Raw genomic sequence first — 24,811 nt, forward strand, 5'->3', positions numbered from 1 at the left:
AAAATTGTATTCATAATTTATTGAGACGAGTCCTGGTGGCCTCCCTAACTCATCTGTGAAAGACACAAACAAGCAATTAGAGGAAGAGAAGCTAATATTATTCTTATGGTCTGACAATAATGAACTTTAGTGAATGTGTTTAAGGATTATAAATATCAAAGCAGCTAATATATCAAAATAGAAAAATACATAAATCAAAATATTATAACAATTTACATGAAGACAATCTCATTAGTACTTAAAATATATGGATTAATTAAATATACACAGTGAGTTATCGTACTCAAGGGGTTAAGTTATCGTATTCAAGGGATTAAATTCCTAAGAATCCCTAAGGGTTGACTCACCAGAAGCAACATGACTCTAATGACGATAACCATATCCACTCCTTTAGCCACTGCCATAGCCATGACCATATCCACCATGACCATATCCACTTCCATAGCCGTTGCCGTATCCATGTCCATAGCCGTTGCCGTATCCATGACCATGTCCACCATAGCCATGACCATGTCCACTGTAGCCATTGCCATGACCATAGTATCTACCTCCGTGTCCACCGTGGCTACTGCTTTGTCCACTGTTGCCACTTCCATGACCATAGTATCTACCTCCGTGTCCACCGTGGCTACTGCTTTGTCCACTGTTGCCACTTCCATGACCATAGTATCTACCTCCGTGTCCACCGTGGCTACTACCTTGTCCACTGTTGCCACTTCCATGACCATGGTATCTACCTCCGTGTCCACCGTGTCCACCGTGTCCACCGTACCTTGAGGTTGAGGTGTCAGCGTGGGCCAGGGTGACCACCAGCAGGCCAGCCACCACCACCATCATCATCTTCATCTGTAACATCAAACTCAGGCTTAATGACGGGTCACACCACAACTTCCATCATATTAACGGAGTGGAAATATTTCTACTTCATACACATAATGTTTCGATATACTGTAGGCATAGGAAAATACACATAGAGACTACTGGTATCCCTCAATTAGGTAATTTATGCACATCACTACTACTGGCTTGTCTTAACACAGCATCACCACCACCAACTGGTTTCAACACAGCATTAACTCCAGTTAATCTCACTACAGCAACATAACTAGTCAGACTCTACACAGCAGCTGTTCCCTGACTCCCTCAATAACAGCGGCTGTATCACTCACAGTTTGGGAGATCATGTTAGCTCACTACAGGTGTCCTACTGCCAGTAAGTCACAGCAGACAATGTCCATCATCACTCCCCACCACACCTTATATACCGTCAACACACCTCAGTGTCCCTGGCCGTCACCACTAATGACTGACACACACAGGCAACTCTCAACATTTCGAATACATGCTTGTGTGATTTTAAGTTTTAATGATCATAGGAAAGTGACCTTGATAACAGTGGAAGCGTTGACCTGTGGTACACCTGATGTCGTGTGATCGTTAGTGTTCTTACCTGAGTATAATCAATATGTAAAATAATCCCATGGAGGCTTCCTGGAGAGAGTTGAAATCTTGGTGATAGTAATGTCTGAAAATGGAACTCAGAAGTATATGAATGTACAGATATAGAGTATAAATGTACATAATTTTTTCTTTCGTTACTACCTGTATGTAATTTCACTTTTATTATTAGGTGATGCTAAACGTAACATAAAAAAAACGTTTTAATAGATATCGTAGAATTAAAGCATGCAGATATTTTGGAGTACGTTATTATAACTACGTGAAATAACATAGAACAACAACTAAGCAAAGTATAGTAACACTTTCGCTGCATTTCCCACACTTGTCATTTTATTCTGGATCCTGCCAGACGATTATATTTAGCTTAGGGTAACCTCCCGCGGCCAAATGGTTTATGTGTGTGTGTGTGTGTGTGTGTGTGTGTGTGTGTGTGTGTGTGTGTGTGTGTGTGTGTGTGTGTGTGTGTGTCTACTTCAGACATTTTATAATAATATGTGAGTCAATTGGGCAAATATTAATAACACCGATAATGTTACAATATAAACACGGTAACATTATTGAAAACGGAATGCCGTGCTGCTAGAAGACTGTTTGAGAGCTTTATGGGTTAGAATACCGTAAGACACCCATATTCATACTTACATAGGGCGGCAAACCTCAGGTTTGCCGGAGTCGCAGAAAAAGCCACTGGAACTGGGAGTTATCCGAACGCAAAATTTCACGCCTGCTGAATGACCATTTTAAGCTTCCTGAAGTACGGTTTGACCGTGTTCAACGCGTCGGGAAACCCAACTCCTCCCGCCCCAGCGACATCATCACAAAATTCTTATCCCCCTCTGACCGTGACAATGTGTTTTATCAACGCAGTGAGCTGAAAGGCACCACTATCTTCGTCAACGAGGATCTCTGCCCAGGTACGACTAAAGCCCGCCTACAGCAAATGGACCAGTTTAAAGAAGCCAGGACATAAGGGAAACACGTGACTTTCAGTCATAAAACCCTTGTTGTGAGGGATCGGGCAAGTGGACACCCGTCCACTCACCAACTCGCTGTACCAACCCCCTCCCCACTGAGGGGGAAACAGCCATTGTTGCTATCACCTGTTGAGTTCCCCCCCTCCCCATGCAGGCCAATTCGAGTGCTACACGTCTACCTTCTGTGGTGGAAACCAGCAACCCTCAAAACCAAGTGACAGGCGCCCCTCCCACTCAATCTTGGAATCACCCTCAACAGTACCGGTCATCTTAATTCTGTTGCTTGTAGCACTTGTGAGTAAGTTACCCTCCCACTATTATAATTTTCTTAGATCTTCCCTTTTCACACCTCAGTGACCCTGAGTTTTTACTGTTCCTTTATCAGTATCAATGTTCCTGCAATGATGATGCTAGTGTCATTCCCTTAGATAACAATAAAAATAATAATAATAATAATAATAATAATTAACGGTTTATTAATAGAGTTGCAGCCTGTGGCTGAAAATATAAAAACTTACATTTTATTTAGACATAATGATATGCGTTCAATACATTTACAGGGCTGTACCGTACATAAATCAGGAGTTGTTTATTATTATAACAATAGATGTTATTCTTATATCTATCGGTGCAGGCTCTTATGGACTGAATTTTGTTGCAGTGTCGGACTGCGCAAGGTGGGTGGGGGACTGCCGGTGGCAGGAGGTGGCGATGACGAGGATGGTGCAGTAATCCACTGCTAAACCTTGCTAGTGCTTGGTGGTGGAGGTCACTAATGGATGGTATTTCCAGGGTGGTGAGAGCGTTGATGTAGCTGGAGTAGTCTGCACCGAGCATGATTCTGCAGGCCCTTTTCTGTACCTTCTCTAGCCGACGTTGTTGGGTAGACTTGAGAGAAAACGACCAGGCTGGTGACGCATACGATAGTTTGGGGAGAATAAAGGCGTTGTAGATAGTCCTCAGCTCTGGCGTGGGTATCCCAAGTGATCTAAGTCGTCGTAGCATGTAGAGTCGGTACGAGGCTGCCTTGATTCTGTTGTTTACATGGGCCTTCCAGTCCAGTTTGTCGTCAATGTGCTAGATCGTATGTGTTACACCCTCTTTACCCATGGTGTCGACACAATACTCCCTCATATCGATCCTGATGCCTTTCTACAAAACTCACTGGGTTACACCAACCCCAGCTGAGACTATTACTCTCCTGACTCTCCTGGGTTTAGTTCTAGTCTTCTACTACCTCATTCCTTTTCCTTGATTAGCCATAACATCAGAAGTATTCCCCTTCATCTAGATACCTTTTTAGATCAGTGCATATCTTCTATTCCCTAAAAATTTGATGTACTTGGGTTCTGTGAGACCAAACTCACTAACGATATTGGACATTTGTATAACATTCCTAATTATAATAGACACTGCGTCAACACGTCACGAGACAGTAGTGGTGTCGCCCTATATGTTGATATCAAGTATAACACTTCTGTAAGAGATGATTTAAAGGTTCAGGAGGAGTACATGGAGAGTGTTTTCACTGAATTATGTAACGACACACGAAATATCCTAGTAGGAGTAATCTACAGAAGACCCCCACACTAATGTAAGAAATTTTCTTGATAAATTTTCGGAGTTTATCTCTATCATAAGTCCAGAGAGGAAACTTTGCTACATTATAGGATATTTCAACCTTGATCTGTTAGAATTAGAAGATACACCTCAGTATTAGACCTTCTTGCTACCTGTCATTCTAAGCTCTTCCTCAACACTATAATCAAACCCACTAGAGCAGTGGTTCTCAAACTCGGGGTAATTACCCCAACTGGGGTAAAAACTACATTTTGTCTGGGGTAATATGCTTCTGTTGGCACGGTGGGGTAACCTCGTATTTAACACTTATAACACTTACGTTTGCCGCGTTTGGCAACTCGTGAAGTATTCGCTTCACTATAGATTAAGTCTATAACAGCACTGTAACTGTAGCACTATTATTGATTTTTGTATAAGACAGACTAGAATTGTACACTTGTGTTTTGTATAATACACTTTATTGGAGGAGTAAAATTTGTAAGTACATTTGTAAGCTTGTGTTTTGTATATTAAACTTTATTGAATAGAATTTAGGAGTAAAATTTATAAGTACATTAATTTTATAGACTTGTGCTTTGTATAATAAACTTTATTGAATAAAAAGTAAGGAGCAAAATTTACGTTGGGGTAATTCGATCCTGTCAGACTCTAAATAGGGGTAACACTGGAAAAAAGTTTAAGAACCACTGCACTAGACCATGACGTGGCACCCCTGACATGATTTTTGCTGCCCATCAGATACTGGAAAAGTGCAGAGAACAGCATCGTGACTTGTACATGGCCTTCATCAACCTTACCAAGGCCTTCGACTCGGTCAACAGGAAAGTCCTCTGGTGGACCCTTAGCCGTTTTGGCTGTCCACCAAAATTCAATGCCATTGTGAGGCAACTCCACGATGGCATAAACGGCAGTGTCCTGCACAATGGCACCCAGTCTGAGTTATTCCACATCTAAACGGGTGTAAAACAAAGATGTGTACTGACACCAACTCTCTTTTCTATTTTCTTGGTTGCCTTCCTTACTCGTGCCAGTGCCAATTTAGTCGGCGGGGTGAACATCGAGTACCGGATGAAGGGACTTTTCAACATAAGACATCTCCAGGCAGGCGCAAAGGTGCCGGAAGCTTCCATTTATGAAGTGCAGTATGCAGACGACCTCACCCTTGTCGCGGCCTACAGGAAATCCTGAACACCTATGCACATGTGTATGCACATGTCGGCCTTGAGGTGAATGTATGTAAGACTCAGATTCTCTTTCAACCTGCACCAAATTCAACCACATCTCCACCATTCATCCAGCTTAACGGTACTACCCTCTCTAATGTTACCCACTTTCAGTATCTCGGCTCCCACCTGTCCACCACCGCGGACATCGATGAAGAGATTCAACATCGGATCAGATGTGCATCACAAGCCTTTGGCAGACTCTGTACCCGTGTCTTCAGCTGTAGGCAGCTGAAATTATCTACAAAGTTACACGTATACCGAGGCCGTAGTACACAGTGGGTTGTGTACATAACTATTACCAAACAGGAGAATATATTAGTATGTCATATGAATCAGACACAAAGGTATTAAATTCATTGATACACAGTCACTTAATTTTTTTTCAATTAATTTTTTATTATTTTACAAGTATTTTATATCATTCGAAGACTACCACTTTTAGACACAGGTAATTTCAGATAATTATGTGAAAGTTAGGCAAAAAATATGTCAGCTGTTACAAGAAGTGTGACACAGATGTTAGTAATGTGTTTAGGAACATATTATACTACTGGGGTGAGATAGAAGGTAAAATATGACAAACTTTTGTTTGTGTGAATTACTTTTTACTCGTTGTCAGTGTGCCATACCTCCTTTTACCCATCTTACTTACATAATGTCACTTCTTTCGGTAAGAGACACAGCAATAAAAATTGTATTCATAATTTATTGAGACGAGTCCTGGTGGCCTCCCTAACTCATCTGTGAAAGACACAAACAAGCAATTAGAGGAAGAGAAGCTAATATTATTATTATGGTCTGACAATAATGAACTTTAGTGAATGTGTTTAAGGATTATAAATATCAAAGCAGCTAATATATCAAAATAGAAAAATACATAAATTAAAATATTATAACAATTTACATGAAGACAATCACATTAGTACTTAAAATATATGGATTAATTAAATGTACACAGTGAGTTATCGTACTCAAGGGGTTAAGTTATCGTATTCAAGGCATTAAATTCCTAAGAATTCCTAAGGGTTGACTCACCAGAAGCAACATGACTCTAATGACGATAACCATATCCACTCCTTTAGCCACTGCCGTAGCCATGACCATATCCACCATAACCATATCCACTTCCATAGCCGTTGCTGTATCCATGTCCATAGCCGTTGCCGTATCCATGACCATGTCCACCATAGCCATGACCATGTCCACTGTAGCCATGACCATGTCCATAGGATCCGCTGCCATGTCCACTGTAGCCATTGCCATGACCATAGTATCTACCTCCGTGTCCACCGTGGCTACTGCTTTGCCCACTGTTGCCACTTCCATGACCATAGTATCTACCTCCGTGTCCACCGTGGCTACTGCTTTGTCCACTGTTGCCACTTCCATGACCATAGTATCTACCTCCGTGTCCACCATGGCTACTACCTTGTCCACTGTTGCCACTTCCATGACCATAGTATCTACCTCCGTGTCCACCGTGTCCACCATACCTTGAGGGTGAGGCGTCAGCGTGGGCCAGGGTGACCACCAGCAGGCCAGCCACCACCACCATCATCATCTTCATCTGTAACATCAAACTCAGGCTTAATGACGGGTCACACCACAACTTCCATCATATTAACGGAGTGGAAATATTTCTACTTCATACACATAATGTTTCGATATACTGTAGGCATAGGAAAATATACATAGAGACTACTGGTATCCCTCCATTAGGTAATTTATGCACATCATTACTACTGGCTTGTCTTAACACAGCATCACCACCACCAACTGGTTTCAACACAGCATTAACTCCAGTCAATCTCACTACAGCAACATATCTAGTCAGACTCTACACAGCAGCTGTTCCCTGACTCCCTCAATAACAGCGGCTGTATCACTCACAGTTTGGGAGATCATGTTGGCTCACTACAGGTGTCCTACTGCCAGTAAGTCACAGCAGACAATGTCCATCATCACTCCCCACCACACCTTATATACCGTCAACACACCTCAGTGTCCCTGGCCGTCACCACTAATGACTGACACACACAGGCAACTCTCAACATTTCGAATACATGCCTGTTTGATTTTTAGTGATAATGGTTCACATGAAAGTGACCTTTATAACAGTGGAAGTGTTGACCTGTCATACACCCAGTGTCGTGTGATCGTTCGTGGTCTTACCTGAGTATAATCAGGTTGTAAAGTCGTCCCATGGAGGCGGCCTGAAGAGAGTTGAAGAGATGTCTCAAAGTGGAAGTCCAAAAATATAAATACTGCATCTATATGCAAAGTGTATATGTAAAGAGATCTTTTCTTCAGTCATTAACTTTATATAGAAAACCTTTATTAATATATAATACACCGCACAAAATAAAATTCACTTTGTTATACATGTTACTAATAAAACCTTCACCTTTTTTCTATAGTATATATTTATGCAACAATAATGAACAACTTGAATATCAATCAATGTTTAGCTGTGTGTTCAAAATTTGGAAAACCTGAAGATTATGCCCCAACTTAATTCACCTTAAAATAAAACACCCGAGCGATATTCTCACATAATTTACAACCCCCGCCCAGGTAGCGTTGATGTTTAATTAATATTTATACCTTTAACTCAACATAGTTTACTACACATACAGTAAATGAATAAATAGTAATTTCAGGGATTTAAATTTGCCATATATCTGAACTAAGTAACGGCGTCATGTGACACCGGGTTTATTTATAGTGTAAAGTGAAGGAATTATTACTTGGAAGTTGTCACTAAGAATAGTGAGGCCGCCAGTGTTAGTGTAATGATGGAAACATGGAGAGTGAAAGCTGCTGAAACGACGTGTGTGTGTGTGTGTGTGTGTGTGTGTGTGTGTGAACAATTAGGTGGAGAGGTAGATGAAGACAAAGAAAGAAAGGCTTAAAAAACTGTAAACATTAGCTCTACTCCACAGTGTACCCAACAGTGTGACCTACCCGCTGTCTCTGATGCGTTGGTTACTAATTGACGTTCCTAGTCACTGACCATCTGACTGTGAGTGACCAGGCAATAATAATAATAATAATAATAATAATAATAATAATAATAATAATAATCATAATATTAATAATAATAATAATAATAATAATTAACGGTTTATGGAAAAAGTTCATCAGCTCGAAGACTGAAAATATACATTAGACAAAAATTATTTCTTACATACAAAGACATGGGGCAGATGGGTAGTTTAACAGAAGCTTTCATTACTGAAGGGAGAAGGAACATGAATTGCACATACAAATTATTATACGTAGTTTGCAGTTTATGGTCCGGGCTGGTCTCTTGCCATACTCTGTGAGGTCACTAGGCCACGTGGTGGGTGCAGTATCTCGTCCATACATGTTGACATGAAGGACCTCACGTGGTCATCGTGTGGTGTGGTGTGGTGTCACAGTACCTCATTCCCTGGTAAGTGGTGCTGCGTTATCTCGTGGTCAGGTGCAGAGCCGATCGACGATTGTTCCCAGAGTGAACTAATTAACACTATACCGCCTGGTTGGAAGACCAACCCCCATGTGCTCCTCTCAGTCCCAGACCTCCATAAAACATCATGTCGTGAAGGTGTGGAACAACTTACCTCCACCTCTCCCTTCCTTTAAATCATCTCTTAAAAAATATCTATTGTCTAAGTGTTAATATTTTTTTTAATACCTACATTATATTCCTACTTTTATTGTACCACCAAAACCATATATCAGAAATTGTCATGTAAATAGAGTAGATAGAAATTACCATCGCAATATTTATATAATTTGCTGCAAGACATGATGCTGACTGCTTCTGTCCTCTTGTTCCACTTAAATACGAGCCATGTTGTAGCTTCCTCCTTATAATATTAATGTATATCAACTTCACTGTAAAATATGTATATACTTATAATAGAAATGTAAACAAAAAATAAAATAAATAGGTATAGAAGTGATAACTGTGGTAACATTCTGAGATGTTCTTACTACCACCATGCTATGTGTACTATTCCAGATGTTACTAAATGTTATATAATACTTCCTTGAGATCAACGTACAGCATACTATATATCAGGTGCCTTCAAAAAAGCTCAGGCTCTCATCTGGCTCAGTCATTTCAATGTTTTTATTATTATCGAATCTGTATCTGTATTTTTATGGCTAAATAAACTGTTTCAATATCAATATCGACGGCTCTCGCTGGTACTATCTGGTGCTGAATTCACTGGCTTAAACACTGTTCAACAATGATCCCACTTCATTCCTATACGAACTTCTCACTTTTAACGGGGTTATGTTGATATCTCGGTGGGAAGGAGGGGTTGAAGGGAGGGCGTTGGGGAGGGTCAGCAATGGCCGGGTCACATATTCCCAAATGTATACGCCCTCAGCCCTCCATCCTAAGCTAGTTAACCCTCCAACGGTACAGCCAATCAAGGCCCACCTGGCACGCTGGCAGTTGTCAAGTCTCACATATCTAAGACAATTATTCTACTTTGCAGTGAACGCTTAGGTACGTTCCCTCACCCCGCTTCCCGTACTTTAATACACAAAGAATAGTGGCAAATTCCTATTTTCTGTCGTTCATTTGTGATCTTGGGCAAACACAAAAAATCTTTTCCGTCAACTAATGCCTCATTTCTTTTCCAGCCTAAGATTAATGTTTATTTTGTGATATGTGCTCCTTGGATTACTGTTTTGTTATCGTTCTGTTGTTTTTCCTTTACAATAGTTTATCAAATTTTCCTTGTCTATCGTTTCAGTGTATCTGTACTTATTTTTTATTCTTATCAGGTATGATATATTAACAATAATCTATCTCTCATAAACAAATTCTCACCTTTATCATCAATATCTTGTTTTCCTATAAATTCCCTCTTTCGTTCATTTCTTTTTTCCTCATTCCAGAACAGTTTACAAAATTATCACTCATTCTCTTGTCAATAATTTATCCACTTTTGCTTATTACCCTCTTCTTTACGTTTCCTTCAACTCTTAGTGCCCTTTCTGTTCAAGGTAGCAGTTTTATATTTTTTGTATATATTTTTTCCACATGAAAATTATAAGTACATCATCTATATATTCTTGTCCTAAGCTATTGAATCAGTTTTTGAATTGTCTATTGCTAAAAATGCCTTCTGATAGACCTCCACCTATCAGTCTTACAGAAATAGAATAGCCTCCAAACGAAAACTTTAATACCCATACTTTCTCTCTTTTTTTTTTATGTGGTTTAGTTTCTGTAATATCATTTTTGTATGAAGTGTCTGACTTATATAATAAAATCTATTAATACATTCAACTTATGTATCCTTGTTCCATATTATTCTCTCTTTTGACATTCTAAATCTTCCAGTCATTCTGTCTCTCTGTCTCTCTCTCTTTCTCTGTCTGTCTGTCTGTCTTTGTTTATCTGTCTGTCTGTGTGTTTGTCCGTGTCTCTGTCTGTCAGTCTATATGTTTTTGTCTTTCTTTCATTTTCTTTTCTCTCTCTATTTCTCTTTCGTTCTCTCTCTCCTTTCTCTCTCTTTCTGTGGAATTTTACACTGTGATTTTATGCCGAAATCTTACACTGCAACATATAGCTGTGAATTTACACTGAAGGTATTACTCTGGGATTTAATGCTTGAATTTATGCTTCCATTTTATATTAGGATTTTGCACTAGGATTTTCTGTTGGGATTTTAATCTTAGATACAATCATCATCCAGCCACTACCACCTCAGCTCTAATAACACCGACAGGTCACTGAGTCAACTATTTTTATCCAACAGTGAGATATTTTAAGAGTATAAAAAGTATCATTGTAGACACGACAATTTTATAGCTTGTTAAGAGTCAGAGGAAAAAGTTTCTGTTATTTTGGGTGAAAGTTTGTCAGATTTATAAATAGTTTTGGGGATGTTTTGTTTATTAGGAGATAGATACACACACACACACACACACACACACACACACACACACACACACACACACACACACACACACACACTATTAATAAGACACAAAAAGATACAAGAAAATCGCAACATTATTACTAAATAAAAAACGGCTAATGAGAGAGGAAATTGACATTGTTCTCACACATTAAGTCAAAGAACACGACAGTTTAACACAACACTATAACTTAACACAACACTATAACTTAATACGACAGTTTAACACAACACTATAACTTAACACAACACTATAACTTAACACGACAGTTTAACACAACACTATAACTTAACACGACAGTTTAACACAACACTATAACTTAACACACAGTTTAACACACTATAACTTAACACAACAGTTTAACACAACACTATAACTTAACACGACACTATAACTTAACACAACACTATAACTTAACACGACAGTTTAACACAACACTATAACTTAACACAACAGTTTAACACAACACTATAACTTAACACGACAGTTTAACACAACACTATAACTTAACACAACAGTTTAACACAACACTATAACTTAACACAACACTATAACTTAACACAACAGTTTAACACAACACTATAACTTAACACAACACTATAACTTAACACAACAGTTTAACACAACACTATAACTTAACACGACAGTTTAACACAACACTATAACTTAACACAACACTATAACTTAACACAACAGTTTAAGACAACACTATAACTTAACACGACAGTTTAGCACAACACTATAACTTAACACAACAGTTTAAGACAACACTATAACTTAACACGACAGTTTAGCACAACACTACAACTTAACACAACAGTTTAAGACAACACTATAACTTAACACAACAGTTTAACACAACACTATAACTTAACACAACAGTTTAACACAACACTATAACTTAACACAACACTATAACTTAACACAACAGTTTAAGACAACACTATAACTTAACACGACAGTTTAACACAACACTACAACTTAACACAACACTATAACTTAACACAACAGTTTAAGACAACACTATAACTTAACACAACAGTTTAACACAACACTACAACTTAACACAACAGTTTAAGACAACACAGGGGGGTGGGTGTTATACGTGGTGACGGATTATTTCTGAGACATCAAACACAACACAGACAGATAAATGTAATCCTGCCAGTCTTTATAATTGGAAGGTAAGTAGTTAGGTGGTCACTCATAGTCAGTTGGTTACTCACAGCCAGATGGTCACTCATGCAGTCAGCTGGTCACTCACAGTCAGATGGTCACTCATACAGTTAGATGTTCGTTCACTCATATAGTCAAATGGTCACTTATAGTCAGATGGTCACTCATATAGTCAAATGGCCACTTATAGTCAGAGAGTCATTCATAGGCAAATGGCCAATTATAGTTAGATAGTCACTCATATAGTCAATTGGTCACTTACAGTCAGGTGGTCGCGCACAGTCAGGTGGTCACTGACTAGGAACGTCAGTTAGTAACCAACGCATCAGTGACAGCGGGTAGGTCACACTGTGGAGAAGAGCTAATGTTTACAATTTTCTAAGCCAGGGGTTCTCAACCAGGGGGGAATTCCCCCCAGGGGGGGAATTCAGGTTTTCAGGGGAGGGGAAACTGATTCGGGAGCAAGAGATATGTTCGATGAGAAATCAATCACAGAATTTTGGCCCTTGATGTGCGATTCCTACCCAAAAGTGGCAGAAAGAGCTATCCGTGTCTTGCTTCCGTTTGTGTCGACATATCTTTGTGAGTCAGGCTTTTCAACTCTGTTGCAAATTAAAACGAAGCAACGTAGTAGATTAGAGGTAGAAAATGACCTGCGTTGTGCCCTTTCAAGCACTCCTCCGCGTATCCCAGAATTGGCGAAGAAAAAACAATCACAGGTTTCTCATTGACTGTAATCTTCATCTGAATAAAATTAATTACAAATTTACAATATCCTGGTATTCTATTGAACTTTTGTTTATTGCATTATGCTTCAGTTTGGTCTGTTAAGTAATTCATTATAAATATAAAAAACTATTTTCTTTTATTCAAGTTTTATAAATCCATCAACATTTTCAATTGGCATTTAATTTGTAAAACTCCACTATAAAAATAATCCATGTAAAATTGTAAATGTATATGTACTAATATGGAAAAAATAAAGGATTTTCAGTATTATATGCATATTATTTGGAATGCACTTTTTGAGGCAGACAATCTTGGAAAGGAGGGGGGAATGACATTCTGACATATGGTGAAAGGGGTGCATGGGGCAAACAAGGTTGAGAACCACTGCTCTAAGCCTTTCTTTCTTTGTCTTCATCTACCTCTCCACCTAATTGTTCACACACACACACACACACACACACACACACACACACACACACACACACGTCGTTTCAGCAGCTTTCACTCTCCATGTTTCCATCATTACACTATAAATAAACCCGGTGTCACACAACGCCGTTACTTAATTCAGATATATGGAAAATTTAAATCCCTGAAATTACTATTTATTCATTTACTGTATGTGCAGTAAACTATGTTGAGTTAAAGGTATAAATATTAATTAAACATCAGCGCTACCTGGGCGGGGGTTATGAAATTATGTGAGGATATCGCTCGGGTGTTTTATCTTAAGGTGAAATAAGTTGGGGCATAATCTTCAGGTTTTCCAAATTTTGAACACACAGCTAAACATTGATTGATATTCAAGTTGTTCATTATTGTTGCATAAATATATACTATAGAAAAAAGGTGAAGGTTTTATTAGTAACATGTATAACAAAGTGAATTTTATTTTGTGCGGTGTATTATATATTAATAAAGGTTTTCTATATAAAGTTAATGACTGAAGAAAAGATCTCTTTAGATATACACTTTGCATATACAGTAGATACAGCATTTATATTTTTGGACTTCCACTTTGAGACATCTCTTCAACTCTCTCCAGGCCGCCTCCATGGGATTATTTTACATATTGATTATACTCAGGTAAGACCACGAACGATCACACGACATCAGGTGTACCACAGGTCAACGCTTCCACTGTTATCAAGGTCACTTTCCTATGATCATTAAAACTAAAAGTCACACAGCCATGTATTCGAAATGTTGAGAGTTGCCTGTGTGTGTCAGTCATTAGTGGTGACGGCCAGGGACACTGAGGTGTGTTGACGGTATATAAGGTGTGGTGGGGAGTGATGATGGACATTGTCTGCTGTGACTTACTGGCAGTAGGACACCTATAGTGAGCCAACATGATCTCCCAAACTGTGAGTGATACAGCCGCTGTTATTGAGGGAGTCAGGGAACAGCTGCTGTGTAGAGTCTGACTGGTTATGTTGCGGTAGTGAGATTAACTGGAGTTGATGCTGTGTTGAAACCAGTTGGTGGTGGTGATGCTGTGTTAAGAGAAGCCAGTAGTAATAATGTGCATAAATTACCTAATGGAGGAATACCAGTAGTCTCTATGTATATTTTCCTATCCCTACAGTATATCGAAACATTATGTGTATGAAGTAAAAATATTTCCACTCAGTTATTATTAAGGAAGTTGTGGTGTGATCCGTCATTAAGCCTGAGTTTGATGTTACAGATGAAGATGATGATGGTGGTGGTGGCTGGCTTGCTGGTGGTCACCCTGGCCCACGCTGACGCCTCACCCTCAAGGTACACGAGTTACGGTGGACACGGAGGTAGATACTATGGTCATGGAAGTGGCAACAGTGGACAAAGCAGTAGCCACGGTGGACACGGAGGTAGATACTATGGTCATGGAAGTGGCAGCAGTGGACAAGGCAGTAGCCACGGTGGACACGGAGGTAGATACTATGGTCATGGAAGTGGCAGCAGTGGACAAGTCAGTAGCCACGGTGGACACGGAGGTAGATACTATGGTCATGGCAATGGCTACAGTGGACATGGAAGCAGCCACGGTGGACATGGTGGTTCACACTATGGACATGGCAGCGGGTACAGTGGACATGGTCATGGCTATGGTGGACATGGTCATGGCTATGGTGGACATGGTCATGGCTATGGTGGACATGGTCACGGCTATGGTGGACATGGTCAAGGCTACGGTGGATACGGTTACGGCAGCGGCTATGGAAGTTTATACGGAGGACACGGTGGCGTATATTCAGTCAGCCACCTTACGGGGGGGCATGGGGCGGGAGGCGGTTACTCTCATGGATATGGTTACGGCAAATAGAGTCATGTCTGTGCTGGTGAGTCAACCCTTAGAGAGTTATTGAGTACGATAACTAAATCAGCTGAGTAAGATTACCAGTGTTATTATTTCCGAGTAGAATGTTATGATAAGAACACTAATAATAATGTTATATATCTTGTTTTAATATTCTTAATTTATATATTATATTAGGTAAAGATGTATATACTATACGTGATGTATGGTGCTTCAGTATTTATGATCGTTAACCACGTGTACAGAAGACGGTTTCTACACTACACAACAATCATCAGAGCTTAAGGTAATATTATCATCTCTGTAATATACTCAATAAAGGTCTTTGTCCACAAGTAACTCTTATACCACTTCCCCTCTCTCTCTCTCACTCTCTCACAGATCAGTTAAAGAGTTCATCAGACTAAACTTTTCACAATAAAACATTAGGAAGTAATTATTGTTCTTATATTAACCTGAGAAGTATTTTTTTTTATTAAGAGAAAAACCTAACCTATCCTAAATTAACCTAACCTAACTGAACCTAAATCATAAACCAACCTAACCTCAATAATTAGAATAAGAGAAGGTGTGTCTTACACACTAAACAATGTAAGTAAATGTGAGTCTTACCAGAAAAAGGAATTGAGAGTCGAGTGGGAATGAAATCCTGTTTGGAACAGTTTGGACACAACCCACTCTGTACTACGGCCTCGGTATACGTGTAACTTTGTGGATAATTTCAGCTCCCTCCAGCTGGAGACACGGGTACAGAGTCTGCCAAAGGCTTGAGATGAACATCTGATACGATGTTGAATCTCTTCATCGATGTCCGCGGTGGTGGACAGGTGGAAGCCTAGATAATGAAAGTGGGTAACATTAGAGAGGGTAGTACCGTTAAGCTGGATGGATGGTGGAGGTGTGGTTGAATTAGGTGCCGGTTGAAAGATAATCTGAGTCTTACATACATTCACCTCAATCCCGAAATGTGCATACGCATCTGCATAGGTGTTCAGGATTTCCTGTAGGACGCGTTCAGTGTGAGCGACAGGGGTGAGGTCGTCTGCATACTGCAGTTCATAAATGGAAGCTTCCGATACCTTTGCTCCTGCCTGGAGATGTATTATGTTGAAAAGTCCCTTCATCCGGTACTCGATGTTCACCCCGCCGGCTAAATTGGCACTGGCACGAGTAAGGAAGGCAACCAAGAAAATAGAAAAGAGAGTTGGTGTCAGCACACATCTTTGTTTTACCCCCGTTTAGATGTGGAATAACTCAGACTGGGTGCCATTGTGCAGGACACTGCTGTTTATGCCATAGTGGAGTTGCCTCACAATGGCATTGAATTTTGGTGGACAGCCAAAACGGCTGAGGGTCCACCAGAGGGATTCCCTGTTGACCGAGTCGCAAGCCTTGGTAAGGTTGATGAAGGCCATGTACAAGTCACGATGCTGTTCTCTGCACTTTTCCAGTAATCTGACGGGCAGCAAAAATCATGTCAGTGGTGCCACGTCATGGTCTAGAGCAGTGGTTCTTAAACTTTTTTCCAGTTTTACCCCTATTTAAAGTCTGACAGGTTCGAATTACCACAACGTAAAATTTTACTCCTAAATTCTATTCAATAAAGTTTAATATACAAAACACAAGCTTACAAATGTACTTACAAATTTTACTCCTCCAATAAAGTGTATTATACAAAACACAAGTGTACAATTCTAGTCTGTATTATACAAGAATCAATAATAGTGCTACAGTTACAGTGCTGTTATTCTATAGTGAGGCGAATACTTCACGAGTTACCAAACGCGGCAAACGTAAGTGATATAAGTGTTAAATACGAGGTTACCCCACCGTGCCAACAGAAGCATATTACGCCAGACAAAATGTAGTTTTTACCCCAGTTGGGGTAATTACCCCGAGTTTGAGAACCACTGCTCTAGTGGGTTTGATTATAGTGTTGAGGAAGAGCTTAGAATGACAGGTAGCAAGAAGGTCTAATACTGAGGTGTCTTTTCTGATTCTAATAGATCAAGGTTGAAATATCCTATAATGTAGCAAAGTTTTCTCTCTGGACTTATGATAGAGATAAACTCCGAAAATTTATCAAGAAAATTTCTTACATTAGTGTGGGGTCTTCTGTAGATTACTCCTACTAGGATATTTCGTGTGTCGTTACACAATTCAGTGAAAACACTCTCCATGTACTCCTCCTGAACCTTTAAATCATCTCTTACAGAGGTGTTATTCTTAATATCATCTTATAGGGCGACACCTCTACTGTCTCGTGACCTGTTGACGCAGTGTCTATTATAATTAGGAATGTAATACAAATGTTCAATATCGTTAGTGAGTTTGGTCTCACAGAATCCAAGTACATCAAATTTTTAGGGAATAGAAGATATGCACTGATCTAAAAAGGTATCTAGATGAAGGGGAATACTGCTGATGTTATGGCTAATCAAGGAGAAGGAATGAGGTAGTAGAAGACTAGAACTAAACCCAGGAGAGTCAGGAGAGTAATAGTTACAGCTGGGGTTGGTGTAACCCAGTGAGTTCTGTAGAAAGGCATCAGGATCGATATGACGGAGTATTGTGTCGACACCATGGGTAAAGGGGGTGTAACACATACGATCTCGCACATAGACCACAAACTGGACTGGAAGGCCCATGTAAACAACAGAATCAAGGGAGCCTCGTACCGACTCTACATGCTACGACGACTTAGGTCACTTGTGATACCCACGTCAGAGCTGAGGACTATCTAGAACGCCTTTATTCTTCCCAAACTATCGTATGCGTCACCAGCCTGGTCGTCTTCTCTCAAGTCCACCCAACAACGTCGGCTAGAGAAGGTACAGAAAAGGGCCTGCAGAATCATGCTCGGTGCAGACTACTCCAGCTACATCAACGCTCTCTCCACCCTGGAAATACCATCCATTAGTGACCTCCACCACCAAGCACTAGCAAGGTTTGGCAGTGGACTACTGCACCATCCTCGTCATCGCCACCTCCTGCCACCGGCAGTCCCCCACCCACCTTGCGCAGTCCGACACTGCAACAAAATTCAGTCCATAAGAGCCTGCACCGATAGATATAAGAATAACATCTATTGTTATAATAATAAACAACTCCTGATTTATGTACGGTACAGCCCTGTAAATGTATTGAACGCATATCATTATGTCTAAATAAAATGTAAGTTTTTATATTTTCAGCCACAGGCTGCAACTCTATTAATAAACCGTTTATTATTATTATTATTATTATTATTTTTATTGTTATCTAAGGGAATGACACTAGCATCATCATTGCAGGAACATTGATACTGATAAAGGAACAGTAAAAACTCAGGGTCACTGAGGTGTGAAAAGGGAAGATCTAAGAAAATTATAATAGTGGGAGGGTAACTTACTCACAAGTGCTACAAGCAACAGAATTAAGATGACCGGTACTGTTGAGGGTGATTCCAAGATTGAGTGGGAGGGGCGCCTGTCACTTGGTTTTGAGGGTTGCTGGTTTCCACCACAGAAGGTAGACGTGTAGCACTCGAATTGGCCTGCATGGGGAGGGGGGGAACTCAACAGGTGATAGCAACAATGGCTGTTTCCCCCTCAGTGGGGAGGGGGTTGGTACAGCGAGTGGGTGAGTGGACGGGTGTCCACTTGCCCGATCCCTCACAACAAGGGTTTTATGACTGAAAGTCACGTGTTTCCCTTATGTCCTGGCTTCTTTAAACTGGTCCATTTGCTGTAGGCGGGCTTTAGTCGTACCTGGGCAGAGATCCTCGTTGACGAAGATAGTGGTGCCTTTCAGCTCACTGCGTTGATAAAACACATTGTCACGGTCAGAGGGGGATAAGAATTTTGTGATGATGTCGCTGGGGCGGGAGGAGTTGGGTTTCCCGACGCGTTGAACACGGTCAAACCGTACTTCAGGAAGTTTAAAATGGTCATTCAGCAGGCGTGAAATTTTGCGTTCGGATAACTCCCAGTTCCAGTGGCTTTTTCTGCGACTCCGGCAAACCTGAGGTTTGCCGCCCTATGTAAGTATGAATATGGGTGTCTTACGGTATTCTAACCCATAAAGCTCTCAAACAGTCTTCTAGCAGCACGGCATTCCGTTTTCAATAATGTTACCGTGTTTATATTGTAACATTGTCGGTGTTATTAATAATTGTCCAATTGACTCACATATTATTATAAAATGTCTGAAGTAGAACACACACACACACACACACACACACACACACACACACATTAACCATTTGGCCGCGGGAGGTTACCCTAAGCTAAATAAAATCGTCTGGCAGGAACCAGAATAAAATGGCAAGTGTGGGAAATGCAGCGAAAGGGTTACTATACTTTGCTTGGTTGATGTTCTATTTTATTTCACGTAGTTATAATAACGTACTCCAAAATGTCTGCATGCTTTAATTCTACGATATCTATTAAAACGTTTTTTTTATGTTACGTTTAGCATCACCTAATAATAAAAGTAAATTACATACAGATAGTAACGAGAGAAAAAGTTATGTACATTTATACTCTATATCTGTACATTCATATACTTCTGAGTTCCATTTTCAGACATTACTATCACCAAGATTTCAACTCTCTCCAGGCCGCCTCCATGGGATTATTTTACATATTGATTATACTCAGGTAAGAACACTAACGATCACACGACATCAGGTGTACCACAGGTCAACGCTTCCACTGTTATCAAGGTCACTTTCCTATGATCATTAAAACTAAAAATCACACAAGCATGTATTCGAAATGTTGAGAGTTGCCTGTGTGTGTCAGTCATTAGTGGTGACGGCCAGGGACACTGAGGTGTGTTGACGGTATATAAGGTGTGGTGGGGAGTGATGATGGACATTGTCTGCTGTGACTTACTGGCAGTAGGACACCTGTAGTGAGCCAACATGATCTCCCAAACTGTGAGTGATACAGCCGCTGTTATTGAGGGAGTCAGGGAACAGCTGCTGTGTAGAGTCTGACTGGTTATGTTGCTGTAGTGAGATTAACTGGAGTTGATGCTGTGTTGAAACCAGTTGGTGGTGGTGATGCTGTGTTAAGACAAGCCAGTAGTAATGATGTGCATAAATTACCTAATGGAGGGATACCAGTAGTCTCTATGTATATTTTCCTATGCCTACAGTATATCGAAACATTATGTGTATGAAGTAGAAATATTTCCACTCCGTTAATATGATGGAAGTTGTGGTGTGACCCGTCATTAAGCCTGAGTTTGATGTTACAGATGAAGATGATGATGGTGGTGGTGGCTGGCCTGCTGGTGGTCACCCTGGCCCACGCTGACACCTCAACCTCAAGGTACGGTGGACACGGTGGACACGGTGGACACGGAGGTAGATACCATGGTCATGGAAGTGGCAACAGTGGACAAGGTAGTAGCCACGGTGGACACGGAGGTAGATATTATGGTCATGGAAGTGGCAACAGTGGACAAAGCAGTAGCCACGGTGGACACGGAGGTAGATACTATGGTCATGGAAGTGGCAACAGTGGACAAAGCAGTAGCCACGGTGGACACGGAGGTAGATACTATGGTCATGGCAATGGCTACAGTGGACATGGTCATGGCTATGGTGGACATGGTCATGGATACGGCAACGGCTATGGACATGGATACGGCAACGGCTATGGAAGTGGATATGGTCATGGTGGATATGGTCATGGCTACGGCAGTGGCTAAAGGAGTGGATATGGTTATCGTCATTAGAGTCATGTTGCTTCTGGTGAGTCAACCCTTAGGAATTCTTAGGAATTTAATCCCTTGAATACGATAACTTAACCCCTTGAGTACGATAACTCACTGTGTACATTTAATTAATCCATATATTTTAAGTACTAATGAGATTGTCTTCATGTAAATTGTTATAATATTTTAATTTATGTATTTTTCTATTTTGATATATTAGCTGCTTTGATATTTATAATCCTTAAACACATTCACTAAAGTTCATTATTGTCAGACCATAAGAATAATATTAGCTTCTCTTCCTCTAATTGCTTGTTTGTGTCTTTCACAGATGAGTTAGGGAGGCCACCAGGACTCGTCTCAATAAATTATGAATACAATTTTTATTGTTGTTTCTCTTACCGAAAGAAGTGACATTATGTAAGTAAGATGGGTAAAAGGAGGTATGGCACACTGACAACGAGTAAAAAGTAATTCACACAAACAAAAGTTTGTCATATTTTACCTTCTATCTCACCCCAGTAGTATAATATGTTCCTAAACACATTACTAACATCTGTGTCACACTTCTTGTAACAGCTGACATATTTTTTGCCTAACATTTACATAATTATCTGAAATTACCTGTGTCTAAAAGTGGTAGTCTTCGAATGATATAAAATAGGACAGAATTGTGTTGTGTTAGTAGCCGCGTTTTTTGTGTTTCTCCTCCGCTAACCATCCTGAAAGAGAGAGAGAGAGAGAGAGAGAGAGAGAGAGAGAGAGAGAGAGAGAGAGAGATTGCGAGCAAAATCGTCTCCTTACTTGGTAAATGTCATCTTCTACGCCAAAGATCAAAAGCTAATGCATTTCTCCCATGGTCAATCATACCATGTCCTTGTGTATGTCCAGTTGTGAGAGTAGTGCCTCCATGTCGACTACCGTTGCCATAACTGGTATTGAGATCTTCAGTAAGGCGTTGTTCTCCCTCGAGGTCACTCCTGCCTTATCTATTATGATGGTTACCTTCGCCATAGTCATCGTAATTGCCATGTCTACTACCATAGCCTCTTATTATATCCATCATCATCGTCATATCATCCGTTATCGTCACCTATGGCATATCCATCATTACAACCATCTTTGCCATACCTGCTACTACGACCCCCCTACCTCCACCATCGTCACCTTTTCTATACCTGCCGCCATGCCCATCATCATCATCATCATCATCATCATCAATTTGCCCTGAGGGATATCTAGTCAGGGAGAGACGAGGTGTAGGTGACAGCTGGGTACCTGTAAGAGGAGGTCATAAGCTAAGTGAGGATGTGGTGAGGGAGGGTGTGAGAGTCGGGTTGACCAGAAAGTTTACAAATAGTGCGGCCAGTTAGTGAGGCGCATTCTTCGTGTTTATCACAGTTTTAAACATGTATACAGTATATTAATTAAGAAAAAATACGCTGCTATGCTTTATCTTATCTCTGAAAAGACAGTTATTTTCTTATTTTTACTGGTTGTATATTTATATTTTTTTTTGTTATACCGTTTTCTTATACGTTATCAAGGGGTTACTTACGAAAATCATCAATTGTTCTTAATTACGGTATAACTTTTAACTATTACCTTCCACAAGTAATTTTACAGTCATATTCTTCCGGGATTATTTATCGCTTCAGTATGATCGCTTTCTTAGCTTCCATGATGTACTGAGAGGAACTCCTTGTAAGCTTCTATGTAATGATATTTTTTGTCATAACAGGTACAGTTCCTTCAGTCACTTGTCTATACCGTTGTTACTTTACTCCCTTTAGTACCTCAGGTGATGTAATTGAAAGTTACTCCCGCTGGTAGTACACGGTCTTATGAACAACAGTGGCTGTATCACTTACAGTCCTGGCGATTATGTTGGCAGCGTCCTCCAAGCTCCAAGGTGTCCTACTACCAGTGAGTGACAGTCAGTAATGCCCACCATAGTTTTCCACCACCCTTATATAACAACAACAGGAGGAAAATGTATCTAGGTGAGGGTGATCAGTATCCCATCATCACCACCATCATCTGCTCACTAGTAGTTATTGAACATACTTTTTTACGACCACTTGCTATGTTCATCTACCTTACGTTAGTTCACGCCAGTTATATTTCTCTTCTCACAGACGCGATAATAAGTATTCAGAGTCCTTCATAACGGATCTACACAGACACTGGAGATAAAAGTGTTGATATCGGGAAGTGAAATTAAACCTAGAGTATTACAGTGATATTGTGTTACTTTGCCGTGTGAGTGTTTATGATAGTCACGTGTGAAGCTTAGTACAGTCAAATACGGAGCGCCCTTTATTATCTTCCAAGGAGTGATGACGTCAACTACAGCCTGAACAAAATAATGAAACGAGGGAAAACAACAAACCTAACTGCATAATATGTAAAATAAAATTATGTGATTGTTTACATCTTCAGCAAGGACAGTAAAGAGTGATGTCTGAAGGTTAAACTGAATGGTGTTATTAAAACGTTACGCCATTTTGCTTTTTTTTCAATAGTTTTCCAATTCCGTAATTTTACGTTTTGAAATTATCACAAAATAGATTAGATATGAACGTGTTAACTCATATTAATAGATACTATTATAACCGATCAACATCAGAGTGTAGATAACAAAACCGCAGTTAGAAAAATTGTGGTTTAATAAAAGAAAAAGACAAATTTCTCTCTCACACTTCTCCTGCTGTGACACCTAACACCTGGACAACACATTAATAGGTTCACATACACGTTCCTCCGTCGGGTTATGTCATGGCAGTACTACAAGTATTACAGTAAAACCTACAACTGTGTAACTCTGAAGGATCGTGACCACATTTCCTTATTGGTCCCCGAAGTATGAGGTAAAAAAAAATATAATTATGACTCTGTGTTTTTCGGCCGCCAGTCGGAGCAATGAACAACACCTGGATTTGTTGCTTGAGTACGATAACGTATACCCTTTAAGTACGATAACTTAATCCCTTAAGTATGATGACTTAGGCCTTTGAGTCATCATGATCAGGGGGCTGTTAGGTCATCGTAGTCAAAGGATTAAGCTATCGTACTCAAGAGGGGTTTGTGTCGTGTTCATGGAAGCTGCATCTGATGAATCAACGTCCGCTTTATGTGTTGTGACGATGTTATTGTTGTGGGAGTCATCTGTTTCACCTCACCTCTCCCTCTCTCTCTATCTCTCTCCTAAACACACATGCAAACATATAGACACACAGACACACACAAACAAACGAACAAACAATTCATTATATTATTAAAAAATGCATAACAAAGACATTGTTTATAATTCTAGATTTATATACAAACATTATACTTAAATATACAGTTATACAATTATGCATTTACATTATACATTACACTTCTACATTCTAAGCACGGTATGGGAGGCCAGCCTACCCACGACGTCCTGGCAACTCTGTAAAAACAACAATAACAATAACAAACATTAAAAAGACATGGAGAAATGTATATTGAAACTTGACTGTATATTTATGTTGATGTTTCATGTAATTCTATGAATGCTGTTTCTAACTGACTGACAGACTGACTGATAGACTGACTGACTGACTGATTGAAACATTCACTGACTCTTGTATTGGTTAAATTATTCTAAAGTTGTTATGACAAGAGCGATGTTATGTATAAGAAAATAATAATAATAATAATAATAATAATAATCACCTCATACAAAATATAACTAC

General features: G+C 39.9%; 4 protein-coding genes across 6 annotated transcripts; 2 read left to right on the top strand and 2 right to left on the bottom strand.

The window, feature by feature from the left end:
• LOC121862586 (glycine-rich cell wall structural protein-like) lies at window positions 1–1,228 on the bottom strand. The gene is made up of 3 exons (XM_042360900.1): window positions 1,170–1,228; window positions 348–846; window positions 1–53 (listed from the first exon to the last, which is right to left on the bottom strand). The coding sequence occupies exons 1-2, from the start codon at window positions 1,182–1,184 to the stop codon at window positions 391–393; spliced, it is 471 nt and encodes a 156-aa protein (XP_042216834.1). The 5' UTR covers window positions 1,185–1,228; the 3' UTR covers window positions 1–53; window positions 348–390.
• Window positions 1,229–5,930: 4,702 nt separating this feature from the next.
• LOC121862587 (glycine-rich cell wall structural protein-like) lies at window positions 5,931–7,210 on the bottom strand. Its single transcript, XM_042360901.1, has 3 exons — window positions 7,133–7,210; window positions 6,278–6,809; window positions 5,931–5,983 (listed from the first exon to the last, which is right to left on the bottom strand). The coding sequence occupies exons 1-2, from the start codon at window positions 7,145–7,147 to the stop codon at window positions 6,321–6,323; spliced, it is 504 nt and encodes a 167-aa protein (XP_042216835.1). The 5' UTR covers window positions 7,148–7,210; the 3' UTR covers window positions 5,931–5,983; window positions 6,278–6,320.
• Window positions 7,211–14,386: 7,176 nt separating this feature from the next.
• Window positions 14,387–15,816, top strand: LOC121862588 (keratin-associated protein 21-1-like). Its single transcript, XM_042360902.1, has 2 exons — window positions 14,387–14,445; window positions 14,769–15,816. The coding sequence occupies exons 1-2, from the start codon at window positions 14,431–14,433 to the stop codon at window positions 15,384–15,386; spliced, it is 633 nt and encodes a 210-aa protein (XP_042216836.1). The 5' UTR covers window positions 14,387–14,430; the 3' UTR covers window positions 15,387–15,816.
• A 4,393-nt stretch (window positions 15,817–20,209) lies between these two features.
• LOC121862589 (holotricin-3-like) lies at window positions 20,210–21,470 on the top strand. 3 transcript variants are annotated; one of them, XM_042360904.1, is made up of 4 exons: window positions 20,210–20,301; window positions 20,625–20,726; window positions 20,781–21,123; window positions 21,418–21,470. In XM_042360904.1, exons 1-3 carry the CDS (start codon window positions 20,287–20,289, stop codon window positions 21,078–21,080), a joined length of 417 nt encoding a protein of 138 aa, XP_042216838.1. In that variant the 5' UTR covers window positions 20,210–20,286; the 3' UTR covers window positions 21,081–21,123; window positions 21,418–21,470. The 3 variants fall into 3 exon arrangements, with proteins under 3 accessions (XP_042216838.1, XP_042216839.1, XP_042216837.1); XM_042360905.1 differs by having other exon boundaries at window positions 20,844–21,123; XM_042360903.1 differs by having other exon boundaries at window positions 20,625–21,123.
• Window positions 21,471–24,811: the final 3,341 nt, after the last annotated feature.

The sequence above is a fragment of the Homarus americanus genome, unplaced genomic scaffold, assembly GCF_018991925.1.
Source record: "Homarus americanus isolate GMGI-L3 unplaced genomic scaffold, GMGI_Hamer_2.0 scaffold31037, whole genome shotgun sequence".
Classification (NCBI taxonomy): domain Eukaryota; kingdom Metazoa; phylum Arthropoda; class Malacostraca; order Decapoda; family Nephropidae; genus Homarus; species Homarus americanus.